The 26,096-nt window shown below is 44.8% G+C and overlaps 1 protein-coding gene across 3 annotated transcripts in view; it reads right to left on the minus strand.

The window, feature by feature from the left end:
- Window positions 1-96: 96 nt before the first annotated feature.
- The window catches only part of PABPC1L (poly(A) binding protein cytoplasmic 1 like), a 30,651-nt gene continuing 4,651 nt past the window's right edge, over window positions 97-26,096 (minus strand). The window contains exons 1-16 of one of the 3 annotated variants that reach the window (XM_088674595.1): window positions 25,376-25,465; window positions 19,878-20,089; window positions 18,504-18,697; window positions 17,817-17,932; window positions 16,447-16,586; window positions 15,844-15,938; window positions 14,621-14,758; window positions 13,789-13,884; window positions 12,330-12,593; window positions 11,289-11,379; window positions 10,187-10,315; window positions 9,493-9,629; window positions 8,221-8,314; window positions 3,948-4,078; window positions 1,446-1,534; window positions 97-1,191 (exon numbers count right to left, since the gene is read on the minus strand). In XM_088674595.1, the coding sequence (XP_088530721.1) occupies window positions 1,451-1,534; window positions 3,948-4,078; window positions 8,221-8,314; window positions 9,493-9,629; window positions 10,187-10,315; window positions 11,289-11,379; window positions 12,330-12,593; window positions 13,789-13,884; window positions 14,621-14,758; window positions 15,844-15,938; window positions 16,447-16,586; window positions 17,817-17,932; window positions 18,504-18,697; window positions 19,878-20,070 (1,902 nt within the window). In that variant the 5' untranslated portion in view covers window positions 20,071-20,089; window positions 25,376-25,465 and the 3' untranslated portion in view covers window positions 97-1,191; window positions 1,446-1,450. Of the gene's footprint in view, window positions 1,192-1,437; window positions 1,535-3,947; window positions 4,079-8,220; window positions 8,315-9,492; window positions 9,630-10,186; window positions 10,316-11,288; window positions 11,380-12,329; window positions 12,594-13,788; window positions 13,885-14,620; window positions 14,759-15,843; window positions 15,939-16,446; window positions 16,587-17,816; window positions 17,933-18,503; window positions 18,698-19,877; window positions 20,090-25,375; window positions 25,466-26,096 lie in introns of those variants that run through there. The other 2 variants (XM_088674593.1, XM_088674594.1) reach the window with 2 other exon arrangements.

The following is a 26,096-nucleotide window of genomic DNA, read 5'->3' on the forward strand; positions in this document are numbered from 1 at the left end:
AGGGCCAACTGCAGGTGCCTGCTTGTGAACACCCCCCTCTGTGGGCTCCTGGAACAATTTAACTGGATCGAAGTTATAAAGGAGAAGAGTCATATATCAATGTGCTACCAGGATATGAAGTTTATAAGGCATGTGTTAAACAAGTCAAAGTTTCTTTCCCAGCTCAAAAGTAACAGTACATACAAATATTTCAATTTCTACAGAATGCACACGTGGCTGTTGAAAAGAGGGTATGTGCATGACACAGTGAAGAAAAGTGGTTTTTAAGGAGAACAGGCATCCATTCTCACACCTCTATAAGAGTTATTTAAAAATGCAATTCAAAAAAACCCCTCCCACATGTGTCAAGTATGAGAAGCAGTTGGTTTTCTTTAAAATAAAGGAGCTCGCAATGGTTTGGCCCAGTAATTTTGGCAGCCCATGGATCCAGGCAACTGAGCAGAGTAGTTATTGAGTCAGTGTTCACTGTCTAACATGGCACTAAGACTTGATGATGATAAAGGAAGTGAAGCTTCACTTCATCATGTCAACAGCAGTGCAAACAAATAAAATAGTGCCACAGGCCCCAGTGGTGGTTGAAGCTTAAGGCTACTTAAAAATGACCAGCTTCGATAAATTGAACACAATGTGGGAACCAATTTGTTCCACATCATTCTCACAATATATCCTTCCCATAGCAGCAGATGCTAGAAAAGCACCAGTGAAAATACTTTAAAGTGTGAGTACAATGTTAGTGGGAAAAGAAGCTGCAATGACTCTTAAGTGCACAAAAGAGGCTAGATTTTTGCATGAATACTTATATACATATACCCACCACCACCACCAAAAAATAAATAGTTGGACAGAATATATATTAACCACCTGTGCCTTGGGACTGCAAATGCATATGTTAAATGGTGAAACTCTAAATTAGAATGCACAGATAAGTTTCATATAGCCATCCTGACTGTAATGGGAAGAGGAACTCAATTTTCCCATTGATAATCCACTAGTTGTGCCTACAGTAGTTTGGGACCACGGCTGGGCACTGAATCTGAGTGAGATCCAAACCACACGCAGCAAATTTATGGTAACAATAAAGGCTGCTGCACAAACAGGCAAAGTAGAAGTAGTCGTTTGCAGCAACAAACAAATGACGGTTGCAGCAACAGGCAAAGTAGAAGTAGTCGTTTGATCAGTACCAATCGGATCCTAAAAAGGAGTGAAGCAGAAAGTGTCAGCTTCACACATGCAGCTGCAACACTTCCCTACTAGTCCCTCACCTTGCCAAGCAGATGACATTGTATGAATAGGTCCTTCTGTGTTAGCAGTTCTCAACATGGAACCATGTCTTTGCATCAGGTCCCCAATGAAACGCTTGGGCCTGCTATCCTTCCCTCCCTCTTACATATTTTGGCCAAAACCAAGTTTCTCACTTGATCGCTGTGCACTCCTTACCAGCCCACCTTGGTCACTGAAGAAATGCTGCCGAGTTCCTCTTGTGGGATGCTTCAGAGATTTGGTGCACTTGCAGTACAGCAACAGCTTCCTCTATCTAACAAAAGCAAAGCCCAGGATCAGACAGTCATTTATTAGCACCAGGTTGAACTGAGATAGACTCAGCAAATCAACATGGAGGCCCTTTAACAATCCTTGGTGCATTCCGCTTCCCTGAAAAGCAGAAGTGGGATGCCTGTGGCCTTCCAGATGTTGCAGGACTTCAACTCCCCTCACCCTTGGCCCCTGGCCATGCTGGCTGAGTCAGCTGGAGAATTGGAGTTCAGCAAAATGTGGACAGCCATAGGCTCTCCAGCCAAAGCAATTTAGAGACTGATGTGGATGGTGTCTTAAAGCCACTTGGCTGCTTTAGGATCCAAAGAATCACACACACCGAGGTCCAAGCTTTGACGTGCTTTCGAACTGCTAGGTTAGCAGGAGCAGGGACCGAACAACGGGAGCTCCCCCCATCGCGGGGATTCGAACCTGCCGACCTTCTGATTGGCAAGTCCTAGGCTCTGTGGTTTAACCCACAGCACCACCCACGTCTCAACTGGCTTAATGTGCATTAAATGGTTTCTTGAAAACTTCCTACCAAATCTGAAAGCAGTTAATACAAACCCACTTAATATAATGTCCTCCCAACCCTCCAGTTATACACTCTCTCAAAGGGTGATTTAGTTTTTCATCTCAGCCTTCACCCCCACCCCCATTCTATTTTTAATGCCAACATTCTCCAAGTCTTCAGTTTGTTGTAACTTCCAAAAAGCACAATGTTCTTATCAAAAGGGCATTAGACAAATGCATGGAGGACTTACTAGCAGTTGTTGGCATCTGGTTTGTCTCAAGAGCCAATGTAGTGTGCCTTTGGGGTGAAGTCACACTGCTGCGTTAGCAGCACAGAAGTGACCTCCCAGTGGGGCTAAACCTGGGTGGTGTGCATGGAGGCTGCCCAGACGACAAGACACCCCCCCCCGGCCTCGCTGATGTGGTCCAAAGTAATGCAGAGAAATACGTTTCACACCAGCTTGGCTGCAGGAGTTGCCAGAAGGAGGCGTACAAAGCACCATCCAACAGTCTTAGGGACTCCACTCCAGATTTGTGTACAGTGGTGCCTCGCTAGACGAATTTAATTCGTTCCATGGGTCTTTTCTTATAACGAAAAATTCGTCTAGCGAATCCCATAGGAATGCATTGAATTTTTTTTTAAAAAATTGCCCATAGGAACGCATTAATTGAATTTCAATGCATTCCTATGGGAAACCGCGATTCGCTAGACGAATTTTTCGTAAAACGAATTCGTCTAGCGAGGCAACCTCCACTAGAAAAAACCTTTCGTTAAGCGGAAATTTCGTTAAGCAGGGCATTCGTTAAGCGAGGCACCACTGTAGTTTATTCCTTAGACTTTTCTTCTCCTGAAGATACCCCACATGGCAATGAAGGTTAAGGATAAAGAGTTTTGCTTCTCCTAGATGGGCTATCTTCCCAGGTTCATGTGCCCCATCTGCCAGTGGGTTTACTAGTAGGATGGCTACATTCATTTTAGCCTCCACATTTCAGAGGCTGTATGAGTATCAGCTGCTGAGGAACAGCATGCCCCTGGCTGGGGGGCTTCTGGGTGGCCATCACTATGGGAAAACAGTATTTTGGACCAGATGGATCATTTGCCTGATCCAGGAAGACTCTCCTTAAGTTATTATTCATGCACCGAAAGCCTATGCAGCTGAATCACTAACTGCTTAAAAATAGCTCCTCTAGCATTGAACATGGAACGGCTCATAACGTGGAGGTAATTCACAGGGCTGCACATGCAGCCTTTGCAAACCAGCCAAAACTCGTAGAAACCCTGCATACACACACACACACACACAGAGTGTTATGTGTATGTCAAAACAGACATTAAGGCTGTGTCATGTGATCTTTTCTGTTTTCTCTAACTAGTCAGGACATACCATTACAGTGAATTGCCACTTTATATGTAAAAAAATAGTTTTTAATCTCATCGAGGAAATGTGCTTCCGTGTGGGATACATACACAAAGTATACCACATTTGCTCAAGGCGCAAATGCACCAGGAATAATCAGAACACACGCACACATGTACAAACCACATGAGAAATGGACTTAGCTGGGGATGGCAGACTGGGAAAAAGCAACAGTGGAAAGGCTTGTAGTCAGAGAGGGAGCCTTTTTACTATCAGTTATCCCACCAGGGTTTCAAAATCTCCCAGCCCTTAGGGATCATTTCAGTTCCCCAATAGTCTCCTGCTCCATCACCTACTTCTGAAAAAAAAAACTGCCCCACTCTATACTCTGTAAAAGAGAAACCCTTCATATTCTGAAGGTATGCATATCATAAACTCTACAGATAAACAAAACTCAAATCAGCACAATATATTTTAGTTGCAAAATTTGGGGATTTGCAATGGCAGAGTTAGCGGATTTTATGTTATAGCATGAAATTCCAGTACCTTAGAGTGGAGGGATTCAGGTGACTCCAACATCAGCAGCAACTCAGAGTTATCTATCTCCAGCAGCATTCCTGTGATCTTGCCAGCCATGGAGGGGTGTAATGAGTGAATCAGAGGGTAGAGGCGTTCACCTGTGCACAAGCAAAGGGAATAAAAGCATCCATCATTCAGTGAGAAAACCCCCATGGAACTGGCCCCATTCAGTTTTTTTATTCCATTTTTTAAGCTTAGCGGCAATAGTGGCCCATGAGGAACACCGGGGGCGGTGTGTGCTTCAGTTCTCACAATGAAAATGCATTTTAAAAAATTCTGGTAAGGACCAGAATTTCAAGAGAGCAGGCAGAAGAGTTAAACAAATTGCACATGGATATCCAAACCGTTCCCAAAGAATAAAGCACTTGAAAAGATTATAAGAATTTAACTGGATGTACACGCAGGTGGCGCTGTGGGTTAAACCACAGAGCCTAGGGCTTGCCGATCAGAAGGTTGGCAGTTCGAATCCTTGCAATGGGGTGAGCTGAGCTCCCGTTGTTTGGTGCCTGCTCCTGCCAACCCGGCAGTTCGAAAGCACGAAGTACAAGTAGATAAATACAATAGGTACCGCTCTGGTGGGAAGGTAAACAGCGTTTCCATGTGCTGCTCTGGTTTGCCAGTAGCGGCTTAGTCATGCTGGCCACATGACCCAGAAGCTGCATGCCGGGTCCCTCAGCCAGTAAAACGAGATGAACGACGCAACCCCAGAGTCGTACGCGACTGGAATTAATGGTCAGGGGTCCCTTTACCTTTACAAGGATACTAACATCCACTGCCATCTAGCAGGTACTCCTCACCTACCCCCAAAAGGAAATGTCTACCAGAAAAGACTGTCTTAAGGGAAAGCAAATTCAGATACACAATTGACTTAACTCTTTATTATCCTCCCAGATTTCAAGCTGCTGCTGCAGGCATTTTAAAAGACTTTCTCCTTAAATGACTGCATGCAGGCCTGGCCCTACCATTAAGCAGTGTGCAGTGTCTGCCTCAGGCGGCAAATACTGGAGGGGCATGGAGTAGCAACAAGGTAGTGAAAGACAGAGCTCTGTGGGGCACATAGCCTGCTCTTCACCCCCTAAGCTAAGCTGCTGCCCTCAGGTGGGGTGGACATTGCAGCCATTGTCAGCACTGAGATTTGACTCAGTTCAAGACAGACTTCATACATTATTTTTCTTTTAAGCGCTACACATTTGCATAGGCAACTCCAGCCTTGTCAATAATTTGGCTGTGCAAACAAAAAGCAGAGAGGAGGGCATCTTCATGCGACAGCGAATGCTTGGCTTGTGTAAGGTCACTACACAAACCACTGCTTGGAGAAACAGCAATGCGTCATTGTGGAGAAATAGCAGCATGGTGCCAATGGGAGCCCCCCCCCCTCCCAATTGTATTGCAAGGGGTACAATTTTTGCAGAGCTAGATAAATTATTTGCTCATGTACTGTGGACCTGTTGAGAACCAGGATTTCTCCTGCTTATTATTTAAACGAAACAGAACAAATGCCGAATAAGATTGGCAGTGATGCATTTAGCACAGGGGTCAGCAACCTTTTTCAGCCGTGAGCCGGTCCACCATCCCTCGGACGATGTGGTGGGCAGGACTATATTAGGGGGGAAATGAACAAATTCCTGTGCCCCACAAATAACCCCAGAGATGCATTTTAAAGTTGCATTCAGCAACTTCTCTTTCCAGTCTGTTCCTGAAATTTCTCTGTAATAAAACAGCTGCTTTGAGATCTTGTATAGAATGTCCTGGGAGATTGAAGTGTTCTCCTACTGGTTTTTCAGTCTTATGGTTCCTGATGTCAGATTTATGTCCATTTATCCTTTGGCGTAGGATTTGGCCTGTTTGTCCAATATAGAGAGCTGAAGGGCACCGTTGGCATTTGATGGCATACACAATGTTAGAAGATGAGCAATTAAATAGTCCTGAGATGGTATGTTGGATGTTGTTGGGGCCAGTAATGATGTTGTCCGGGTGTATGTGGCAGCAAAGTTGCTGAATTGGAAATTGAATTGAGAAGTTGCTGAATTGGAAATCATTACCAAGCTTAAAACCATGGAAGCACCTGGGATGAATAGAGACATCGGATTCTTATCTCATTATGCATGATCAAGCTTTCTTTAGCACCTCAGCCCAGGACTAATTGCAGCCATCAGCAGCCATTAACAGCCATCTACAGGTTTACCACTCCCATCAGCCCATCTCCCATTCCCACCCACCCCCACCACCCTCTGTATATATATAGGGGTCTGACACTTCTGTTTCTAGTGTATCTGAAGAAGTGTGCATGCACACGAAAGCTCATACCAAAATATAAACTTAGTTGGTCTTTAAGGTGCTACTGAAGGAATTTTTTTATTTTGCTTCGACTCAGACCAACACGGCTACCTACCTGTAATGGGAGAAAGTGACACGAGACCAGAAACAGAGTGATCCATCCCTAATTCCAGCACTCTTTACTCACGCCATGCTTCACATTGGCCAGTTTGGCCGTTTTTGTTGCAACCGAGCAAGGACAAAGATTTACCTTTCTTTCAGGAACGAGAGAGAGAGAGAGAGAGAGAGAGAGAACGAGAGAACGAGAGAACACAGAGATAAACTCCTTCAACCCATCACCGCTGTAACCATTCTGTGTGAGGAAAGTATATATTGAAGAGGAGGAGTTTCTGCTTGCCCAGTGAGGTGCTGTGTGCTTTGAAAAGGAAAATCCCTCCCGGAGAAGCAGCATCATTTTCCTTAAGTACACTTATGGGGGCAGGAAAGGAAGGGTATGCCCAAAGCATACCCAAAGCAGGTGGCAGCACAGCAAGAGCCTGTGCAGTCCGGCTGTTAGTAATCTAAGAAACCCTCCATTCAAATGCAGTTGGCACGCAGCTCAGCCTCACCAGATCATGTGGAGGAAAGCAGCAGCTGCTCGGTCAGCAGGAAAAGAGCTGCTACTTATGATACCTGATCATGCCCGGAGATCCCTGCTGCCAGGCCCACCACAGTTGCTAGGGAGAAAAGCTGTGATTGACAGGGCTCAGGCTGGGTAGCCAGTCCCTTAAAGCAGGGCTCCAACTGAAGTGTCCTCATGGTTGCTAGAACCATGCAACCAGCCACCAAGGTTGCTTTCATACTACAGTCTGCTAGCACTGCTGAGATCATTGCTTTTCAGAAGCAGAATGGAAAGGATACTGAATATACTATCCTGCACCATCCCTTCCCCTAGCCAAGACCCTTCTGCAATCTTAGGTTGTAATTGTAGGTAAAGGTAAAGGTAAAGGGACCCCTGACCATTAGGTCCAGTCGTGACCGACTCTGGGGTTGCGCGCTCATCTCGCATTATTGGCCAAGGGAGCCGGCGTATAGCTTCCAGGTCATGTGGCCAGCATGACAAAGCCGCTTCTGGCAAACCAGAGCAGCACACGGAAACGCCGTTTACCTTCCCGCTGTAGCGGTTCCTATTTATCTACTTGCATTTTGACGTGCTTTCGAACTGCTAGGTTGGCAGGAGCTGGGACCAAGCAACGGGCGCTCACCCCGTCATAGGGATTCGAACCGCCGACCTTCTGATCAGCAAGCTCTAGGCTCAGTGGTTTAACCACAGTGCCACCTGGGTCCCTATTGCTGATTATACCAATCAGCAAATGTCCTTTCCAGTGTTCATTCTAGTTTCCCATTTGAAGGTTCTGCATGTTTCTTTATTTAAAGCAAAGGTCTCACGGCAGAAATACACAAACAAAATCAAATCAAACTGTACAAACTAATAGAACTTGTGTTCCCAGAGCTACAATTCACAGCACCCTTAAACTACCGTTCCCAGGAATCTTGGGGGGGGGAATCATATGCTTTAAATATGCATTTAATGTGCTTTAAATATATGGTGTTGGTCTGTGCTAAAAGCCTATGAAACTAAGCAAGGCCCATAATGAAATCTCAAGCCAATAGAACCGCAAAAGGCAGTGAAAAGAAGACCGTCTCCCAGTTTGTTCATCACAGTTGTGGGTAGTGTTTTCCTAATATGGGACTCGTACCCATAACTCCAAGATTAAGAGTCTCATGCTCTACCAGCTGAGCAGAATGCATTGCCAGCAGCACTGAATAACTACGGTCAGATCCTGCATATTCAGGGGAAGCCAAAAACAGTTTCCAAGCAACAGAGCGGCACCTTTAAGTTTAAAGTTAAAACTCTTGCCCAGAGACATAGCTAGCTAGCTAGCTGAACAGGACGCCTCAGAAGGGCAAGTTTACAACTCACCAAGCATTTGCTTCTGCTCCTGGGGAGGGGCTGCAGCCAACATGGATGTTGTCAGAGGCTCCTGTCCATGGACACGGACAGCCGGTTCTACAACCTGCAGGCCAATAAACAGAAGACAACAATAATAGCATGGTCCTTGTGTGAGTTCCTGAATGACACTTGGGGGATATTCTAATGGCAGCAACTCCTCTTCCTGCACCAACTGAAGCTCCCTAAAGTAGGGAAGAGGAACCAGCTGCTGTTGGGGCTGCAACTCCCATCTTCCCTAACCACTGGTCAGCAATCCCTTGCAGATGACTGCAGTGTATCCACAGCAGTGACCAGAGGAGGAATGACCACTGGGAGGAGCTCAGAGAGAAGAAACACCACAGTGCACCAGCTGCAGCACAGCCAGACGCCTTCATCTGCCACAGCTACAACAAAACATATCTCTCCTGCATCAGTCTCTATAGCAGGCATCCCCAAACTTCGGCCCTCCAGATGTTTTGGACTACAATTCCCATCTTCCCCGACCACTGGTCCTGTTAGCTAGGGATCATGGGAGCTGTAGGCCAAAACATCTGGAGGGCCACAGTTTGAGGATGCCTGCTCTATAGCCACAGCAGGCGCTGCAACTCTCCAATGGTTTGACCTCACCCCCGAAGGAACACTTTCATCAGCAGAAGCTGGAGAAATGAGAAGAGGGTTGTGTTCAGCTAAATTTTACCCAGCGAATTTAATGCATGTGACTAAGTTAGGTTCATTAATTCCAATGGGTCTACTGTGAGCAGAACTTAATTGAACCCCCCCCCCAAGTGTCTTAGCAGAGAGTTCTGCTTGGTTCTTTTTACTGAAAGTAGACCCACAGATGTAGGCCACCACACATTCCTCTAAATCAAAGACGGGGACCTGTGTGACCTTTGGTTGGTCTGTCCCACTTTGGGAACCACTAATCCAGACCAATCCAACGCCAAAAACTAGAATGCGCTGCAAGCCCAAACTCTAAAGGTTGTGTGCACACCGTACATTGAAAGCACACTTTTTAAAAAAACATGACGCACATACAGAGAATCCAGGGAACTGCAGTTTAACAGAGCTACAATTCCCAGCACCCTTATTCTACAGTTCCCAGGATTTTTGCCGGGGGGGGGGGGAGCTTTAAATGTATAAATGTATGGTGTGTGCACAGCCTATGCTAATAGCATGATCACAAAAATCTTCCATATTAAGGAGTGCAGGTAGGAAAACATGGTCCATACAATATCCTTTGGTCCACATCTGAAGGCGAGTTACCTGATGCATTGGCAGAGATGCCATGGTGCCCAGTGGCTGGGCATTCCTCACAGCTGAAGAGTACTTGTACTGGGAAATGCCACGTGGTAGGGCTGTTGAGGATGCCCGAGTGCTGATAGTCTGGGTTCCTATGTTGGCTGAAATGAGAACAGGAACAATTTGGAAGGCTACAGAGAGAGGAGAGGTGACATATCCCATTGTTAATGCCACACACCCTTTGCAGAAGCCTTTTTAAAAGCAAGCTTCCCAAAGTGGCGCAGAATAAATAAATCTGATCAGTCCTCTCAAAATCTCCCCTGCAACGTCAGCACAATTGGGTGGTCCAAATCTTACGGCAATAAAACACTCCATTCATGTATACAAAGCAAGCAAAAGGATGAACCCACAGATGCCATTGAATCAAGGGCTAAACCCCACACCAGCTCCTGATAATCCATTTATCTGGAGGAGGCATGGTAAGAGCATCTTGTGTACCTAATCTCTCAGTTGCTATGGGAGCCCATAGAACTGAATGGCTCCCACTCAGCCTACCCTTATTGCCATCACCCTGCCACAGGTTCCATTTCCTGGTAATGCTACACTGTGACAGATTCCCCCAAACCGGATTATGCGTAAAATAATTGCTACCTGCATCTAAGCACACAGGCACGCACCATTCCATTTGATGATGAACCATCCACATTTCCTAACTTACCCACTCTCTGGGCATTGGGAGATACCCTGGGAGCCTGAGTGGACGCTTGTCTCATGGTGCTGATGTTGGACAGCGGGCGCCTGGGAGGTGCACTAGTCCTCAGGATTGGGCTGGCTGCGTGATAGGATGCTAAAAAACATTGAATACTTTCATCAGAAGTTGGAGGCATAAGAAGCGGGTTGCATTCAGAGACGTTTTACCCACATAAATTAGTGAGCATGGAAGAATAAGAAATCGAGATAACAAACTTCTAATAAAAGAATGGAAATGGTTTATTGGATATTTACAGATAAATGGTAAACAGATACGAACATTGGCAGGGCTATTGTAATAAGGTGCAGTTTTTATAAGAGTACATATTTAAAGTAGATGAATAAATGAGCAAATTTAAGTTAATTTGCATGTGTGGAAGATATTAAAAATAGATTTAAGGAACCGCAGAAAGAGGGGGAAGGAAGTCAAGTTTTGAAATGTTAAAATGATTGTAAAATTAGTGAAATGTATAAACCTGAAATACATTTTTAAAATAAATAAATAAATAAATTGGTGAACATGACTAAGTTAGATCCATCAATTCCTATGGGTCTATTCTGAGCAGAACTTACAGTAATTGAACACCACCCCTAGTATCTTAGAAGAGAGTTCTGCTTATTCTGTGAGTCTACTTTCAGTAATGAGAACTAAGACACATTCCTCTAAACCAGGCATTACCAAACTGCAGCCCTCCAGATGTTTTGGCCTACAACTCCCATGATCCCTAGCTAACAGGACCAGTGGTTGGGGAAGATGGGAATTGTAGTCCAAAACATATGGAGGGCCGAAGTTTGGGGATGCCTGCTCTAAAGCAGAGATGGGGACCTGCAACCTGTTGTTGGACTCCAACTCTCATGATCCCTGGCCACAAGCTGGAGTCCAGCATCATCAGATTGCCAACCCCGTGCTCTACTGAATCTGCATGCCGACCTCACGAAAATACTGGGGCCCAACTCCAACCAACAACATGGAAGGAGTTCCATACCAAGTGTAACCTTCACCCACATGCTCTGCAGATGACCAAGTCTTTTCTAAACAAACAAACAAACAAACAAACAAACAAACTCACAGGGAGGCCTGGAGGGCTGCATATTCCAACGGGAGACAGGGCGGACTTGGGCAACAGGGCTAGGACTGTAGAAAGTGGTTCTGGTTTGAGGCTAGAAAAAAGACCACGAAACAAAGGAAAAAGATATATTACTTTCCTCACACCAGCCCTGGGGCAGCTTGGACTACCAAAAGTGCTAGGCCTGGGATTTGAAAAGGTATGTGGCAGTTCTTTTTGTGTAGCTTTACGGGAACTGTCACCTGAGAATGACTTGAGGCAGATTAGGAGAACAGCTACAATAACACTAAACCATAGTTTGGCACTTTATGTAATAAACTCACAGGAAGCCTCAGATGCATGCTCTCCTTCAATGCCTCAGGGAGGAAATGACAAGGAAAACACCTCTTGAACGTACATCTGAGAAGAAAGAAGGCCCAGACTTTGCTGGGCTAACAAGGTCTTCCCATAGCTGCCAAGTTATCCCTTTTTTAAAGGGATTTTCCCTTATGCTGAATAGGCTTCCTCACGAGAAAAGGGAAAACTTGGCAGCTATGGGTCTTCCAGGTTGACCTTTCCTCCAGGCCACCCAAAGGAAACTTGAGCTACAGACCCTGTTTCTCCTTTGCACATCCTTTCCCCCTAAGGATTCTGGGACCGTGAAGAGGGATTGGTTGCTAAACCACTCTGGGAATTGTAGCTCTGGGAGAGGAATAAGGCTCTTCTAACAACTCTTATGCATCCTTAACAAACTGCTGCTCCCAGGATTCTGTGGGGAAAGCCAGGACTGCTTTGGCTTGGACAACTCGCAGCTGAATGGGTGGACTCTGTTGCAAGATTTATTTATTTTTTTGAGGTGATGTAGGCAGAGATATAAAAAGTTCTTATGGTGCTTGATCTGTGAAAGCCATTTTTATACATCTCCCAATATGGCAGTTAGACTGGAATGCAATGGATTTGCAAAGTGCATTAAGTTGCAGCGCAATAGCATCTTGTCTGCCATTGGTGCTAGTCAATGGGTTTCCTAGAAGCAAGCTGTAATAGCAGCCTCTTTACAAATCTTACCTGTGGAAGGGAGGGCAGGAAATAACCTGCCGGAGGGAAGGAGCAGAGGATTGGACCAGGCAAGGCCCTCATGGTAGCTAGTCTCTGCATGTATTGGTTGGTGAGAATGGCTTTCCTCTCCTCTTTCCTTTGAGCAAGGGCAACATACAAAGGCTTGGCGCTGACAATCCTCCCGTTCATTTCAGTCACAGCCTTTGTAGCCTCTTCTGGGGATGAAAAACATACAAACCCAAAACCTTTGCTGTGTCCACCCTCTGTCATCACCTAAAATTGAAAATTAAAACACTGAGACCACTGAACCAAACGGCAGTCTGAAGAGCACAGGCAGAGAGACACGGACATCAAGATGAGCGGAATAATTGGCAACTTTCCCTAACACACACAAATATACTCATTGGGGTGAACTGATCTTGAGTCCCACCAAACTCAACAGGAACAAAGGTCAACTAAAAGTCCTCGTTTTCACTAAATGGGGAGGCACTGAGCCATTATTACAGTAAACATTCATTGTACCCTGCCATAGCAGCAGGGCGGGCATAGCAGCATACACCTTCAAGCAAACTATCATAACTAAATGTACTGTTGACTGGTAATTTCAAAACTTCTTGGATGGTCTCCAACTAAATAGGCTTGTAGATGCACCCGCACCAAATCTGCTCTAGAGAGTTTGGGGATCCCTGCTCCTGGAAATAGACTTAGGGAGAAGAAAGGGAGGAGAAGTTCCTTTGGGCAGCTAAACATCAATGTGCTGGTGGATCTATTTAGTTGGAATTTACACACAGTGGCCTCCACATCTCCCAGACTGGGGGCTTGCAGAGTTTCTAGTACTGTAACTCTGTCAACAGTCCCACAGCCATGCCTCACTGCCTTGGTTGCCTTGCTTATCTGAGTGCTGTAGTTTTTTTGAAGGACTAGATGAAAGTAGTCCGGTAGCCAGAATTCCAGATGGGATCATTGCAGAGAAGACAAGGAGGGGACAGATCACTGGATTATCTCAGTGACAATTTCAGCCTCAAAACAGTGGTCTGCCTTGTTTTCAGACTGCAGGTGGGAGGCTCATGCAATTTCTCCTTCCATATCCCCACCCCCCATTCCCTGCATGTTAAAACAAACAAACCAACAGCCTAGTGTTTTTGTTTTTTAAGGAGGAATATGGAAGGAGCAATCAATCAATCAATCAATCAATCACTCAATCACATGAGACCTTGCCTATGGTCTGAATGAAAGTTTCACAGACAAAAGATATTTGGTTACAAACAGAAGGGGCAGGATTCATCTAATGAGTCCCATCAGTGGCAGACTTGCACAAGGTCTTCCACTTGTGCAGTGGGGCTTCTCCCTTCCCCCTGTGCCCCCTGAAATTGGGTTGGGGCAGGGAGAACGCCCTAGAACATTGGGAGGGGGGTTGTTCCATCTGAGAAGCTGACATGCTTGAGCTGATGACCACCATAGATCTTACCTTGGCACTAGTGATGGTTCCATAGGGAGCAAATTCCTTCCTCAACCGTTCATCATCAATCCCATCATCCAGATTCTTTACATACAAGTTCACACCCTAGGAGCAAAAAGCACAGACACTTCCCATGTGTTCATATATTTTTTTTATGTAACACTTATGCCGCAGCTTTCCATTTTAAAATATGCATAAAAAATAATGTTTCCAACACTCAATCATAAGACTGGAAGGGAACCAAATGCCATCCACACCAACACCCAGGATTCAAAACTCCTATTGTTCTAGGTGCATTTTGTGACAGGGAATTTCATTAGCATGAGCAGTTTCTGAGCTCTGGGCACAATACTGTGCCTAAGATTTCAGATGAAAACTGCAGAGTGGGAAGAGGACCTTTTTCTGCCTCCCCACTTCCAGCTACTCTCTGAAGACTGAAGAAGAGATCCTCTTAAGTATATTAGGGTGGGCGGGGAGGGGAAGGGCTAGACCGTGTGAAAAATGAACATAATATTTTAGCTGCAGTTCATTCATTTTCAGCTTTGTATTCTTGTTATTAAAAAGTGTGCCTAGACATTCCGTTGTTGTACCCATAACCTTGGTTTAAGGTGCCATTGTTGTTATCCTTCTGCTGGGGAACGGTGGACAATAAATGTATTAATAGCAGTAATAGAAATGATGCCTGCAAATAAATAAATAAATGATTATTTTTGGTGTGGCATAACTGCATATTGGAGATCAACCACAGCGTTTGAGATTTTGAAAGTGAGCGGGTGTGTTGCTTTTTTTAAAAAAAGTGTACCTTGCCGCACCAGATGACCTCGTTGTCACTTAGCATTACCTGGTATCTGTTTACTCTCTCCTGCTTGATCTGCTCAAATTTGCGCTTCAGTTCACTCTGACGTTCCATCCTCTTCTGAGCTCTGCCAACATATACCATTCGCCCATTGATCTCCGCCCCATTCATATCTTCAACAGCCTGCCAGGAGACTAGGTATCAACAAAGAGGGTTGTGCACAGGAAGAAGTTCCACTATTAACTCCACCCTTCAATGAACCACACATCCATCTTGCAAAAAGATGCCATTTGTTCTGTTTAATTTTGTAATGATCTTTGCAAAGCCTTCGCTTCTGAGCTATCCTAAGCAATGACATCCCCCCTACCCGCCACCATGAGCAATTTAGTTGGTATTGTAGCCATCATGCATTCATAGCGAACACGAGATTTGTATGTAAAAAGGACTTAGACAAACTAGAACTGCTTCGGAGGATGGAAACAAAGATGCTCAGGAGGGTAGAAATGATGTTTTATTCTGTTTTTAATATTTTGTTGGGAGCCGCCCAGAGTGGCTGGGGAAACCCAGCCAGATGGGTGGGGTATAAAATAATAATAATAATAATAATAATAATAATAATAATCACATCTTATAATGAGAGGTTGAATCAACTGGGATGTGTTTGGTCCAGAGAAGACTGAGAGAACACACAACAGCAGCACTCATCAAATACCTGAAGAGCTGTCACCCAAAACAGGACAGACTCAGCAGTCCTCACCATATATTTAAAGCACAATTACACCCCTTTAAAAGGATTGGCTTCCCCAAAGAATCCTGGAAACTCTAGTTTATCCATCACAGAGCTACAATTCCCAGCACCCTTAACAAATTACAGTTCCCAATATTCTTTGCGGGAAAGCCTTTAAATGTACGTATGAAGTTTGGCATCAAATTCAGTTTGGCAATGGAACCAATGATCAAAGCAACTGGATAGACTCTCCCTTGTGAGAGGTCTTTAAGCAGAAGCTATATGCAGCCATCTGTTGGGGTTGCTCTAGCTCTGGGACTTCCCACATCAGGCAATAGACTAGACGGCCTCCTCAACTTTATGATCACAAAACAGGGAGGTCCCTAGTGGAGAAAGCCCATTTACTCCTTTAGGTCCACATACATCCAAGTCAGGTCTCTTTCCCACCAATAAGTCTTCAGCTCCATTTTGACAGCTCCATTCACTGGAACAGGAACAAGCAAGCATTGGGCACAGACAAATAGATCAAAGACCATCTTGCCTTCTGAGCATCTTCATGCTTCTCAAAGTTGACAAACCCAAACCCTTTCGAATGGCCTGCATTATCCATCATCACCTTGACACTCAGCGTCTTTCCTGGAAAGCAGAACAAGCAACTTTAAGACAGTGGGACATTGCTGGGGCCACAAGTTACAATAGACCTACATTGGTGCCATGCAATTGGGGCTATTGGGCGAAATCCAATGGTGCCTGTCCACCAGTGCAACAGAACAGTTTCGCCTGTCTGCCAACAGAACAGATCCAGTTGACGGAATGGATTCCCCCTCATCCATGCCTCCAAAACCCCTTGAGGGTTGAGGGATTCCCGGGAGCAGAATTGGGAGCATGCAGGAAATGTAGTGGGGAGATGAAGGAGACATCTACTCATTAAAAAATGGATCTCTTTCTTATTACATATGGGTAGAAACCAACATATAAGCGAACATTCTGTCAGGGCAAGGATTTCTCCTTGTGCAACAGAACATTCTCTCCCTCTCCCTCTCCTCTCTCCTGCTGGCGAAACTCTGTTCAAAGCATTCCCCCGATCCTCCGCCATTAACTATACTTCTCTGCCATTAACTATACTTCAAAGTGTCACATTTACCAAATTTTGAGAATATTTCCTGTAGTCGCTCATCATGCATGTCATCCCCAAAGTTCTTGATGTAGACATTGGTGAATTCCATTGCTTTGGCGCCATATTCTGCTTCCCGCTCTCGCCGAGATTTAAAATGGCCAACAAACCTGTAAACAGTGCAAATGGTGAAGCCACTTTTTAAAATGCATTGTGTGTACCATACGACGAGGTCAGGGAAACCTCCCAAGCTATATTAAGTAGGCAAGAACCGAGGCAGCTTTGTCAATCACCATGCTCTAATAAAGCCACAAGTGCCAAGTTTTGCCTTGTCAGTGCTCAGGAGATGCCGTCATGAGGAGAGAGGCAGGATTATCTCTGTTTGGTGTAGCTCTAGAGACCTTTAAGCTAGGAGAGCCTGATGCTTGAGCAGCGATAACATTGCTCGTGCCAGTATTTTGCATCAACCTCGCAGGGTGGATTTCAGCTGTAACCACTGCTCTTCTTAAGGCAGTGTAGAGAAAACTATGAATTGGCAAGGCATCTTCTAGACAAAGGATTTATAGAGCACATGCAACAGTGAGGGCTTGTCCCCCCCTTCGCTCGTCCCATGCCTAGAAAGCATGGTTCCAAGTGGTTTCCCACTTATCCTTTCCAAATACAGGTCTGAGTGGTTTTCTGTTTGCCCCACAACTTGCCCCGGGAAAACCAGCTCTTTAGTGCTGAATTGGAGCAAATATAAATCCAAGGAAAATCCAGTTGACGTATGCTCCAATTATGTGAAAAGAGCAGGTTTTCCTGGGAGGAGAAGCGGTGGGACAAGCAGAAGTCTGGATGAGCCATTGCTCTTCCGGTCAACCGTATTGCTGTTGGAAATGTTCATTTTCTATACTCACAGGGGAAATGAATTAGTGACCTTATGGACTGTTTTGCATGCTAAACCTGCCCTAAAATATTGGATACTTGTGTTTACTTACAAATATGCTCGTTATTCTATCATTTGATACATGTTTTCAAGGAAATTTGTTGCACCTTTTACTGACCTTGGTTTTCCTTTGTGCTAATAATAATAATAATATATTATTTATACCCCGCCCATCTGGCTGGGTTTCCCCAGCCACTCTGGGCGGCTTCCAACAGAAAATTGAAATAAAATAATCTATTAAGCATTAAAAGCCTCCCTATACCCTTATTCTAAATTGTGTTCTGCATAAGAAGGGCTCTGTTATTTATTTATGTGTGCAATGCTTCTCTTAAGAGTGTTTTTAAAAACTCACAATAAGGATCTATGCTAATCTGCATCTAACAAATTAAGAGAGTCAACAACATTTGATCTCGCAGTCGCCCACTTCACCCATACCTGCACCCTAGCTCCCACCCCACCCCAAGCTTCCACTTACACCTTACGGTCATTGAGGAGCATTCCATTCATTGTGTTAATTGCTCTGTTTGCTGCCTCGTGGGTCTCAAAATGGACAAAGCCATAACCCCGGGATCCATTCTCATCACAAACAACCTGTTAAGACATGGGAAGAGGAAAAAAGGAAGTCATATAACTGAAAACAAAAACGATAGACCCTTGATTCCCCCAGTGTACATGTATATCTGCTCAATGGTTACAACCCCCCCCCCCTAAACAGTGTACCCTGAGTCCCAGACAAATTTTGGTGTAACCCTAATCAACGGGGCCCATCAGCAATGAGTAAAAACCTTGGTTCCCTTAGAAAGAGAAGGCATTTCTTTCCAAGTTTCAAAGAGAGAGAAAAAAGAACTTGAAGAAATTTGGGATGGGGTTGGTATCCGATTCAGTGAGGTCTCCCTCAGTACTGAAGTGCTGTTTCTTTGATGCTAGAGAGAGGGGGGTGGGAAATCACCCAACGTGTTTTGTCTAGAGGCTACCTCAAAACCGTTTTGAATTTTAAATTACCACCCACCAAATGATCTTACACAAAAGTGAAGCCAGAGTGCTTAGAAACCACTGGTCAAGAAAATGGCATTGATCAGGATAAAATGAATGATAGACAACACATATACTAGAATGCTAGAAGTAGATCAGGTGATGTTATTTCTGCCAGTGATGTGGCTACCTTGCAAGAAAGGATATTTCCAAAGGCTGAGAATGTATCGTACAAAGCTTTGTTATCAATGGAATCGTCCAGGTTCTTGATGAAGATGTTCCCAACGCCTGATTTCCTGAGTCCTGGGTCCCGCTGGGACCACATGATGCGAATGGGTCGGCCTTTTATCACTTCAAAATTCATGGTATCCAAGGCCCGCTCAGCTAGCAGGGGGGGAAAAAGCTCATTTGTTTACACAGAAACAAAAACCGAAAGCTGGAAATGAAGAAGTCCGATCTCTCGTCTTGCAAACAGCTATGTGTGAGCACATTCATTTTACCACCAACAGGGAAGATCACAAAATCTTTTGACAGGAGTGGGGCTTAAGAAATTGGTGTTAAGAAGAGAAGCTCTGGCTTCTGGGAAACATGACCGGAAGCTGTAGGTACAAATAACTTCCCATGGTTTTTAGTCAACCATCTGTAAACAAGACCATAGCTGCATCATGGGTCAAGTGGTAAAGGACATTAGATGCAGGACTGGGGAAGCTATGACCCTTCAGATATTGTGCTGCAACTCCCACTGACCACCAGCCCCACTGGCTGGGGCTGATGGGAGATAAACACAGATTTTTCACGCCTCCTGTGGGACATTTGCAATCACTGTGGCCTAGTGAACAGGGCAAGGCTGAAGCTTCCTTTCACATTGGTTTAGCTCAACACTTATCTTACAGCTACCAGAAATTATTTGGAACACAAAAGGTTACTCGCCAGCTAATTTCTAAATGTTCAGAGCTAATATCTGGGGATCAAAATGAGTACTGCAGAGTCCAAAACTCTGCTTGAAAGCAGAGTTTGAGTTGCATTTTTGCCTGGCAAAACTTGCTTCGTTTTCCAAAGGAAGACTCATGGGCACATCATACAACATGGATTTATCAGGGTGCAGCTGAGGGAGAGATGGGAACCAGGGCCACTTCATCAGCTCAGCTGAAACCAGAAACATTTTGACCCCTCTCTCTCTCTCTCCAGACCAGCAATGGGGAACCTGAGGACCTCCAGATGATATTCCCAGCAACCCTTGGCCATGCTGACCAGGGCTGATGGGAGTCAGGAGTCCAACAACATCCAGAGGGTAGCAGGCTCCCCACCTGTGCACCAAACTATTTCCCTCTGCACATTATAAGAACTTTATTAACTAGTGCCTGAGTTTCCTCCCTCTTCTTTCTGTGCTCCTTTTTCTTTCGTGTCCTGCCTTTTAGATAGCCTCTGACCTCAGGCAACACAGTATTACTTTTTATTGATCTGTAATCTACCCTGGGAGTCTTTTCAGCTGAAGAGTGGAGCAATGATACTTGATGCAAACAAAATACAACATTTGAGAGTTTAGAAGTTCTCACTTACTTACCATCAGCAGGCTGTTGAAAATTTATGTACGCATAACCCAATGATCGGCGTGTGGAGACATCTCGGCAAACTCTGATGGACAGAATTGGTCCAGCAGGCGAGAATTTCTCATACAACATGGCTTCCGTTACATCCGGGTGCAAGTCGCCCACATAGAGGGAGGCTAGCGGATATCCTGCGCCACTAGCATTCATGGTCAATCATGCAGTTTAACTTGGGAGGTGAAGCAAAACCTAGTTACTCCCAGGTAGCATAACAGGGATCTTTAGAGGTGCAAAAATAACAGGACTTTATAGGGTAGATTCCATGTAAACCTTTGATTGAGCTCTTGAAGTTGCCTGCAAATGAAACCCACTATATCCAGAGTCATTTTCACCAAGTTCCTCCCCTCCCTGCCCATGCTATGTAAATAGGAGTAAGTACACATGCATTTACTAATGGCTATTAGTACATCTGCATAGATTTTATACAAGGTATACCAACATGCAGAGCTGCATCCCACAAGTTTCATGCTTAGCAGAACAGAATTCCACCCATGCAGAGGGACTTGCACCCCTCGCTTCTATAATATTGCCTGGAGGGTTGGGACTTGGGAGAAGGAGAAGACTCTGGAGAAGGTAGGGGGAAGTTTGCTCATGCAACAATTCAACCCATACTCCACCATGCAGGTACAGTGGTACCTCTACTTACAAATTTAATGCGTTCCGAACGCACATTTGTAAGTTGGAAAAATTTGTAAGTCGAATCCCATAGGAATGCATTGGGAGAAAAAATTCATGAGTCGAAGCAACCCTATCTAAAAATTCGTAAGTAGAAAAAATCCTATCTAAATCCTATGGAATCTTCTTTCTTGTAGTTTGAATCTATTGCTCCGTGTCCGCTTCTCTGGAGCAGCAGAAAACAATCTTTCTCCCTCCTCCATATGACATCCGTTCAAATATATGAAAGGATGTCATATGGAGGAGGGAGAAAGATTGTTTTCTGCTGCTCCAGAGAAGTGGACACGGAGCAATGGATTCAAACTACAAGAAAGAAGATTCCACCTAAACATTAGGAAGAACTTCCTGACAGTAAGAGCTGTTCGGCAGTGGAATTTGCTACCAAGGAGTGTGGTGGAGTCTCCTTCTTTGGACGTCTTTAAGCAGAGGCTTGACAGGCATATGTCAGGAATGCTTTGATGGTGTTTCCTGCTTGGCAGGGGGTTGGACTGGATGGCCCTTGTGGTCTCTTCTAACTCTATGATTCTATGAAACCGCATCCAAGATGGCGGATAGAGCTCCGTTCATAAGTAGAAACATTCGTAAGTAGAGTTACCACTGAACTATTACAATCTCTCTGCCCACTTGGATAGCACCTCCACAGCATAATACACCATAGATAATAATAAACAGCAGAGGGGGTTGTGGAACTCAGCCACCCCCCCCCCCAACAATGAGTGTGTGTGTGTGTGTGCGTGCGCGTGCGTGCGTGCACACACACACACACACACACACACACACACACACATTCTCTTTCTCTCTTTCACACACAGAGAGAGCATAAAACATTATGGTGCATTAGAGATCCATGGCATAACCCATGTGTTGAGATTCCTGCATTGCAGGGGGTTGAGCTAGATGACCCTCAGGGTCCCTTCCAACTCTTATGATTTTATGATCACACAACACCCTCAAGTTGTTTTGGCCTGCAACTCCCATCAGCCCCACCCAGCAGGGCCAGTAGTCTGAGGTGATGGGAGCTGCAGGCCAACCATTTCTAGAACACAAGAGGTTGAGTGGAAAGGTGTAATACAGAAGCTCCCAAACTTTTTCACGCCACCTTAGTTCCATCAACTCATCTCCAGTTCCCCCTACCCTATAAAAAGTATTCAGAATAGCAGTTCGCACAATCCACTTAAGGAAGATAAGAACACAATACAATTCAAAACGGTAACGACTGAACATTTTGTTCCCAAACCAATTAGAACGATTTCGTTTTAATTAACCAATTCAACCAAACTGATGAACTTGATTCAGTGATGTCAGATTTTCAAAGTTCCCCTGTCACCCCCTTGCCTCTCGGAGGGGCCCCTCTAGGTAACCCACCCACCCCCACCCACAACCGGGGGATATGTCCCTCTTTGGGACCCACTGGTGTTATATAGGGTCCAATGCTCACCAGCAGATTACAGGAGCCAAGTGGGGTAAGACTCAACAGAGGATCTGGGCGCCGCACTGCATAAATCTAAGGATGACTCCCAAAAGATGTGCTGTGTCACATCCCTGTAGCCAGCCTTCCTTGTTAGGTGGGCCAGCCACATTTCTAGGTGGGGGCATTTTTTGGTTGGAGTTGGGTGTCAGTCAATTCATTGGTAGAGAGGATTTGAGGGCCAGGGGAAGGCAGTAACCTTTCCCCTCACTCCTCCACGCAGGAAGTGCGTGTTAACTTGATGTTCACATAGCCCATTGCGATCAATTTTGGGCACAATATAGAATTTGATGCGTGGATAAAACTATGGCAGGAGAATTTAAAATTTACGGCCTGTACAGCTTTAAAAGAAAACGTTATGAAAATGACCTATCGTTGGTATCTGACTCCGGTCAAATTAGCAAAAATGTATAGATTGCAGAATAAGGCATGCTGGAAATGTAAAATATCAAATGGAGAATTTTTTCATATGTGGTGGGCTTGCCCCAAGACTAAAATATTTTGGGAGGCAGTCTATAATGAATTTTAAAAGATACTTAAGTATTCCTTCCAAAAAAAAACCCAGAAGCTTTTCTATTGGGGCTGATGGATAATGGAATTGCAAAAAGTGACCAGAGATTTTTTATGTATGCCATGGTGGCCACTAGATTACTAATTGCCCAAAAGTGGAAGTCACATGAGTTACCTCAGATTACGGAGTGGCAAACGAAGCTATTAGATCTTATGGAAATGGCCAAACTGACTTATAGAATACAGGACCAGGGTGACGAGAAATTCCATAGAGAATGGAGTAAATTTGTAGACTTTGCTAGGATGAACTATAAAGGAATGAAAACGTTGGCAGTTACGAGTTAAATCCTATATTTGTGATTTTAAGAGAAAGTTGAAATACGCGAGAGGACGGAACTAACTTACCTGCTGAGGGGGTGGGGGGAAGTCAGAGCTGGGGACAGCTATGTATCGCATGGATTAATGTGTATTGTTTAAATTGTTAAAAAATGGAAAATCAATAAAAATTTAATTTTTTTTATAAAAAAGATGTTCACATAGCCCATTAGGTAAGTTGAGAGAAAATTTACACCAGGAATTAAATGACTGGCATATTTTTTGTTTCCTAAGGGGAAAAGGATGACAAGGATACAGTGAACAGGGGGGGTACCAACAAGTGTAAAACAAAGGAAGCAGTTTATGTTATAACTAAAAAGTTGAAAACTGGTGTAGAGCTTGTTTTCCTTCTCAAAATAAATAAATGAATCAGTTTTAATCTTGTATCACGAAACCATAAAACAAGTTTACAAATGAAGTAAGAGCCACCTAGATTGCAACCACAGTCAAGCATTTGGGGAGAGCGGCACTGAGAAAAATACGCATTACAAAACAAACTTAGGGGCAGAGAGAAAACAAATACTTTAGGGCAGGGGTGTCAAACTCAAATTCATCGGGGGCCGCATCAGCAGTTTGGTCACCCTCAAAGGGCCGGTTGTATCTGTAGGACTATGTGTCCACTCTTTATTCTCATAAATTATTGTCACTGCATTCAATTATTACTGTTTTTTGTAATAATGTAAGTAATAACTAGCTCTGAAAGCAGAAACATAGTCAGAATAATGGCAAGTAGATATTCAAATGTACAATTATTGTAAAATTTATTGAAAAATGATTTTTGGTAACTGCACTAGGTGGTGGAGGCTCGCTAGGGTTTCATGCAGGACCTTTGCAGAGCTACTAGTACCTGGAGATGCTGGGGTCCTTCTGCATGCAGGACAGATGTTCTGCCAGTGAGACACCACCCTTCACCAAAGGGACTGGCTGAGGTTGACTCACTGAAGCTGCTCTCCTGGTTCCAGGGTTTAAGGGCCAGAAGTATAAAGCAGCATCCTATGTTTCTGAGGAGAGGGGGAGGGGAGGAAGAAAGAAAAGAGGGAGTGGGAGGGAGAGAGGAAGGAAGGAAAGAGGGGAGAGAAAGAAGAGTAGGAAATAAGGAAGGGAATAAAGAAGGAAAGAAAAAGAAGGAGAGAAGACGGAAAGGGAGAAAGAAGGAAGGAAGTAGAGGGAACGAAAGAATAAGAATGAGGGAGAGAAAGAAAGTTGGGAAGGATGGAAGAAAGGAAGGAAGTAAGGAAGAAAGAAAGAAAGAAAGAAAGAAAGAAAGAAAGAAAGAAAGAAAGAAAGAAAGAAAGAAAGAAAGAAAGAAAGAAAAGAGGGAGCAGGAGGGAGAGAGGAAGGAAAGAGGTGAAAGAAAGAAGAGTAGGAAAGAAGGAATAAAGAAGGAAAGAAAAAGAAAGAGGGAGAGAAGACAGAGATAAAGAAGGAAGGAAGGAGAGGGAAAGAAAGAATAAGAACGAGAGAGAGGAAGAAAGAAAGGGAAGGGGGGGTCGCCGCCTTGATTCAGCGCCAGAAAAGAGCGCGAAGGGACCCAGGGGCAAAAAGCATTTCCCCGGCCCCAGCTGTTTGTCAGCGCTTTCTTGGCGCGGCGCTTCAGCAGCAAGGTCCCACTGCTGGGTCCCGCTGGCTGGGGCGCTCGGCGGGCCACATGACTAGGTCTGGCGGGCCGGATTTGGCCCCCGGGCCTTGTGTTTGACACCCGTGCTTTAGGGTGTGCTTGTTAACTCCCCCTTGAGGGTCCCTCCTCCTATTCTTGTCTCCTGACCTTTAGATTTTTCCTTCCTGCTGGACAACTAAGGGGAAACCTTTTAACTGGTTTGTGTATAAAGGACTAACTATTGGAAACTAATTGTGGAAAGTTGCTTAGTTGATTTTTCTGTCCGGAAATGGTGTCACACTGAACGGCACGCATTGGGAAAATCAGAAATTAGGCCTGAGTCACACCCTAGGTTACAACCAGCAAACTGCAGGGTTACGTTGTGTGACTTGGAAACTATGTTTCTACTCATGAAGCCTTATAACCACATTAGCCTTTTCTGCAGCTCCATCACACTGCTGACTCATGCTCAGCTTGTGATCAGCTACACTCCCCGAGATCCTTCTCACAAACTGCCAAGGCAGGTATTTCCTGTGCTTTTAGTGTGTCTGCTTAAATCCACAATTTCACTTTCGTCTCGGCTGAAAGGTGGGGGAGATGAGGTAGGAAACAAATCCAGAAAGCCAAGCCAACTCCAAATTCAATGTCTCTTAGAGCACTAGTGGAGCGTTTTAAACCGGGCGGCTCAACTTCAAGCTGCAGTTCTTGCACACTTAATTTGGGAACGTATGTTCCCCTGAAATCTTGACTATGAGTAAACATGCATAGAACCTGGCTATACCAGTCCCTCCCACCAGCCAGCTTTCCCTTCCAACCCATAATGCACTCACATGTGACTCTATGCAAGGCCGCCAGCAAACATTCACCTTCAGTGCTGGTCCTCCCTAATGTGGGAGCAGCTCTCGGAAATACATTGCCCCGCCCCCTTCACTCATAGGTGTGGCCAACCACTTCCTGTAGCACCACCACCTGCTCTAACCATTCCAGCCATTGTTGGGGTCCGTTAATCGGGCCCAAGCTGCCTTGGTCACTGAAAAGCCAATAAATGCAGAGATTCCCATAATCACTCGTTTATTCAGCTGAGTAAAACAGAGCATCCCCCCCTCTCTTTCCTCCTTTCGAGGTTCCTGATCGAAACAGGACACCCTGCCTGGAGACCTTGGAGGGGAGAGTTGCCTGGCCAAGGGAGGATTTCCTGAAAATCGCCTAGCAACGTTATCTGGCCTTCACATATTTGTGGCTCACCCTCCTAAATTCTAAAGCAGGTAGTTTTTTACAGAAGCAAAATGGCATCAGTTAGGCTAACAAAAAAAACCAGGACAAGAACAGGCCTCTGTGGCTTTTCCTGAGACCCCACACCACGCTGCCAGTCCCTCCCGAGTTAAAAGTACAGGGCAAGGTAATAAAACCAGCTCTTTTGGAAAGTGTTCAGGGTGGGAAGCTGGGTCTTGTGCTTCATGGATTCAAAATACTGTACTACAAAACAGACTCCACCCCCTTGCCTACTCTGCAGGTTTGTTTTTAAAGAAAGAGGTTACTGGAATTCAACTC

Source organism: Zootoca vivipara, chromosome 7, assembly GCF_965207765.1.
Source record: "Zootoca vivipara chromosome 7, rZooViv2.hap1.1, whole genome shotgun sequence".
NCBI lineage: Eukaryota > Metazoa > Chordata > Lepidosauria > Squamata > Lacertidae > Zootoca > Zootoca vivipara.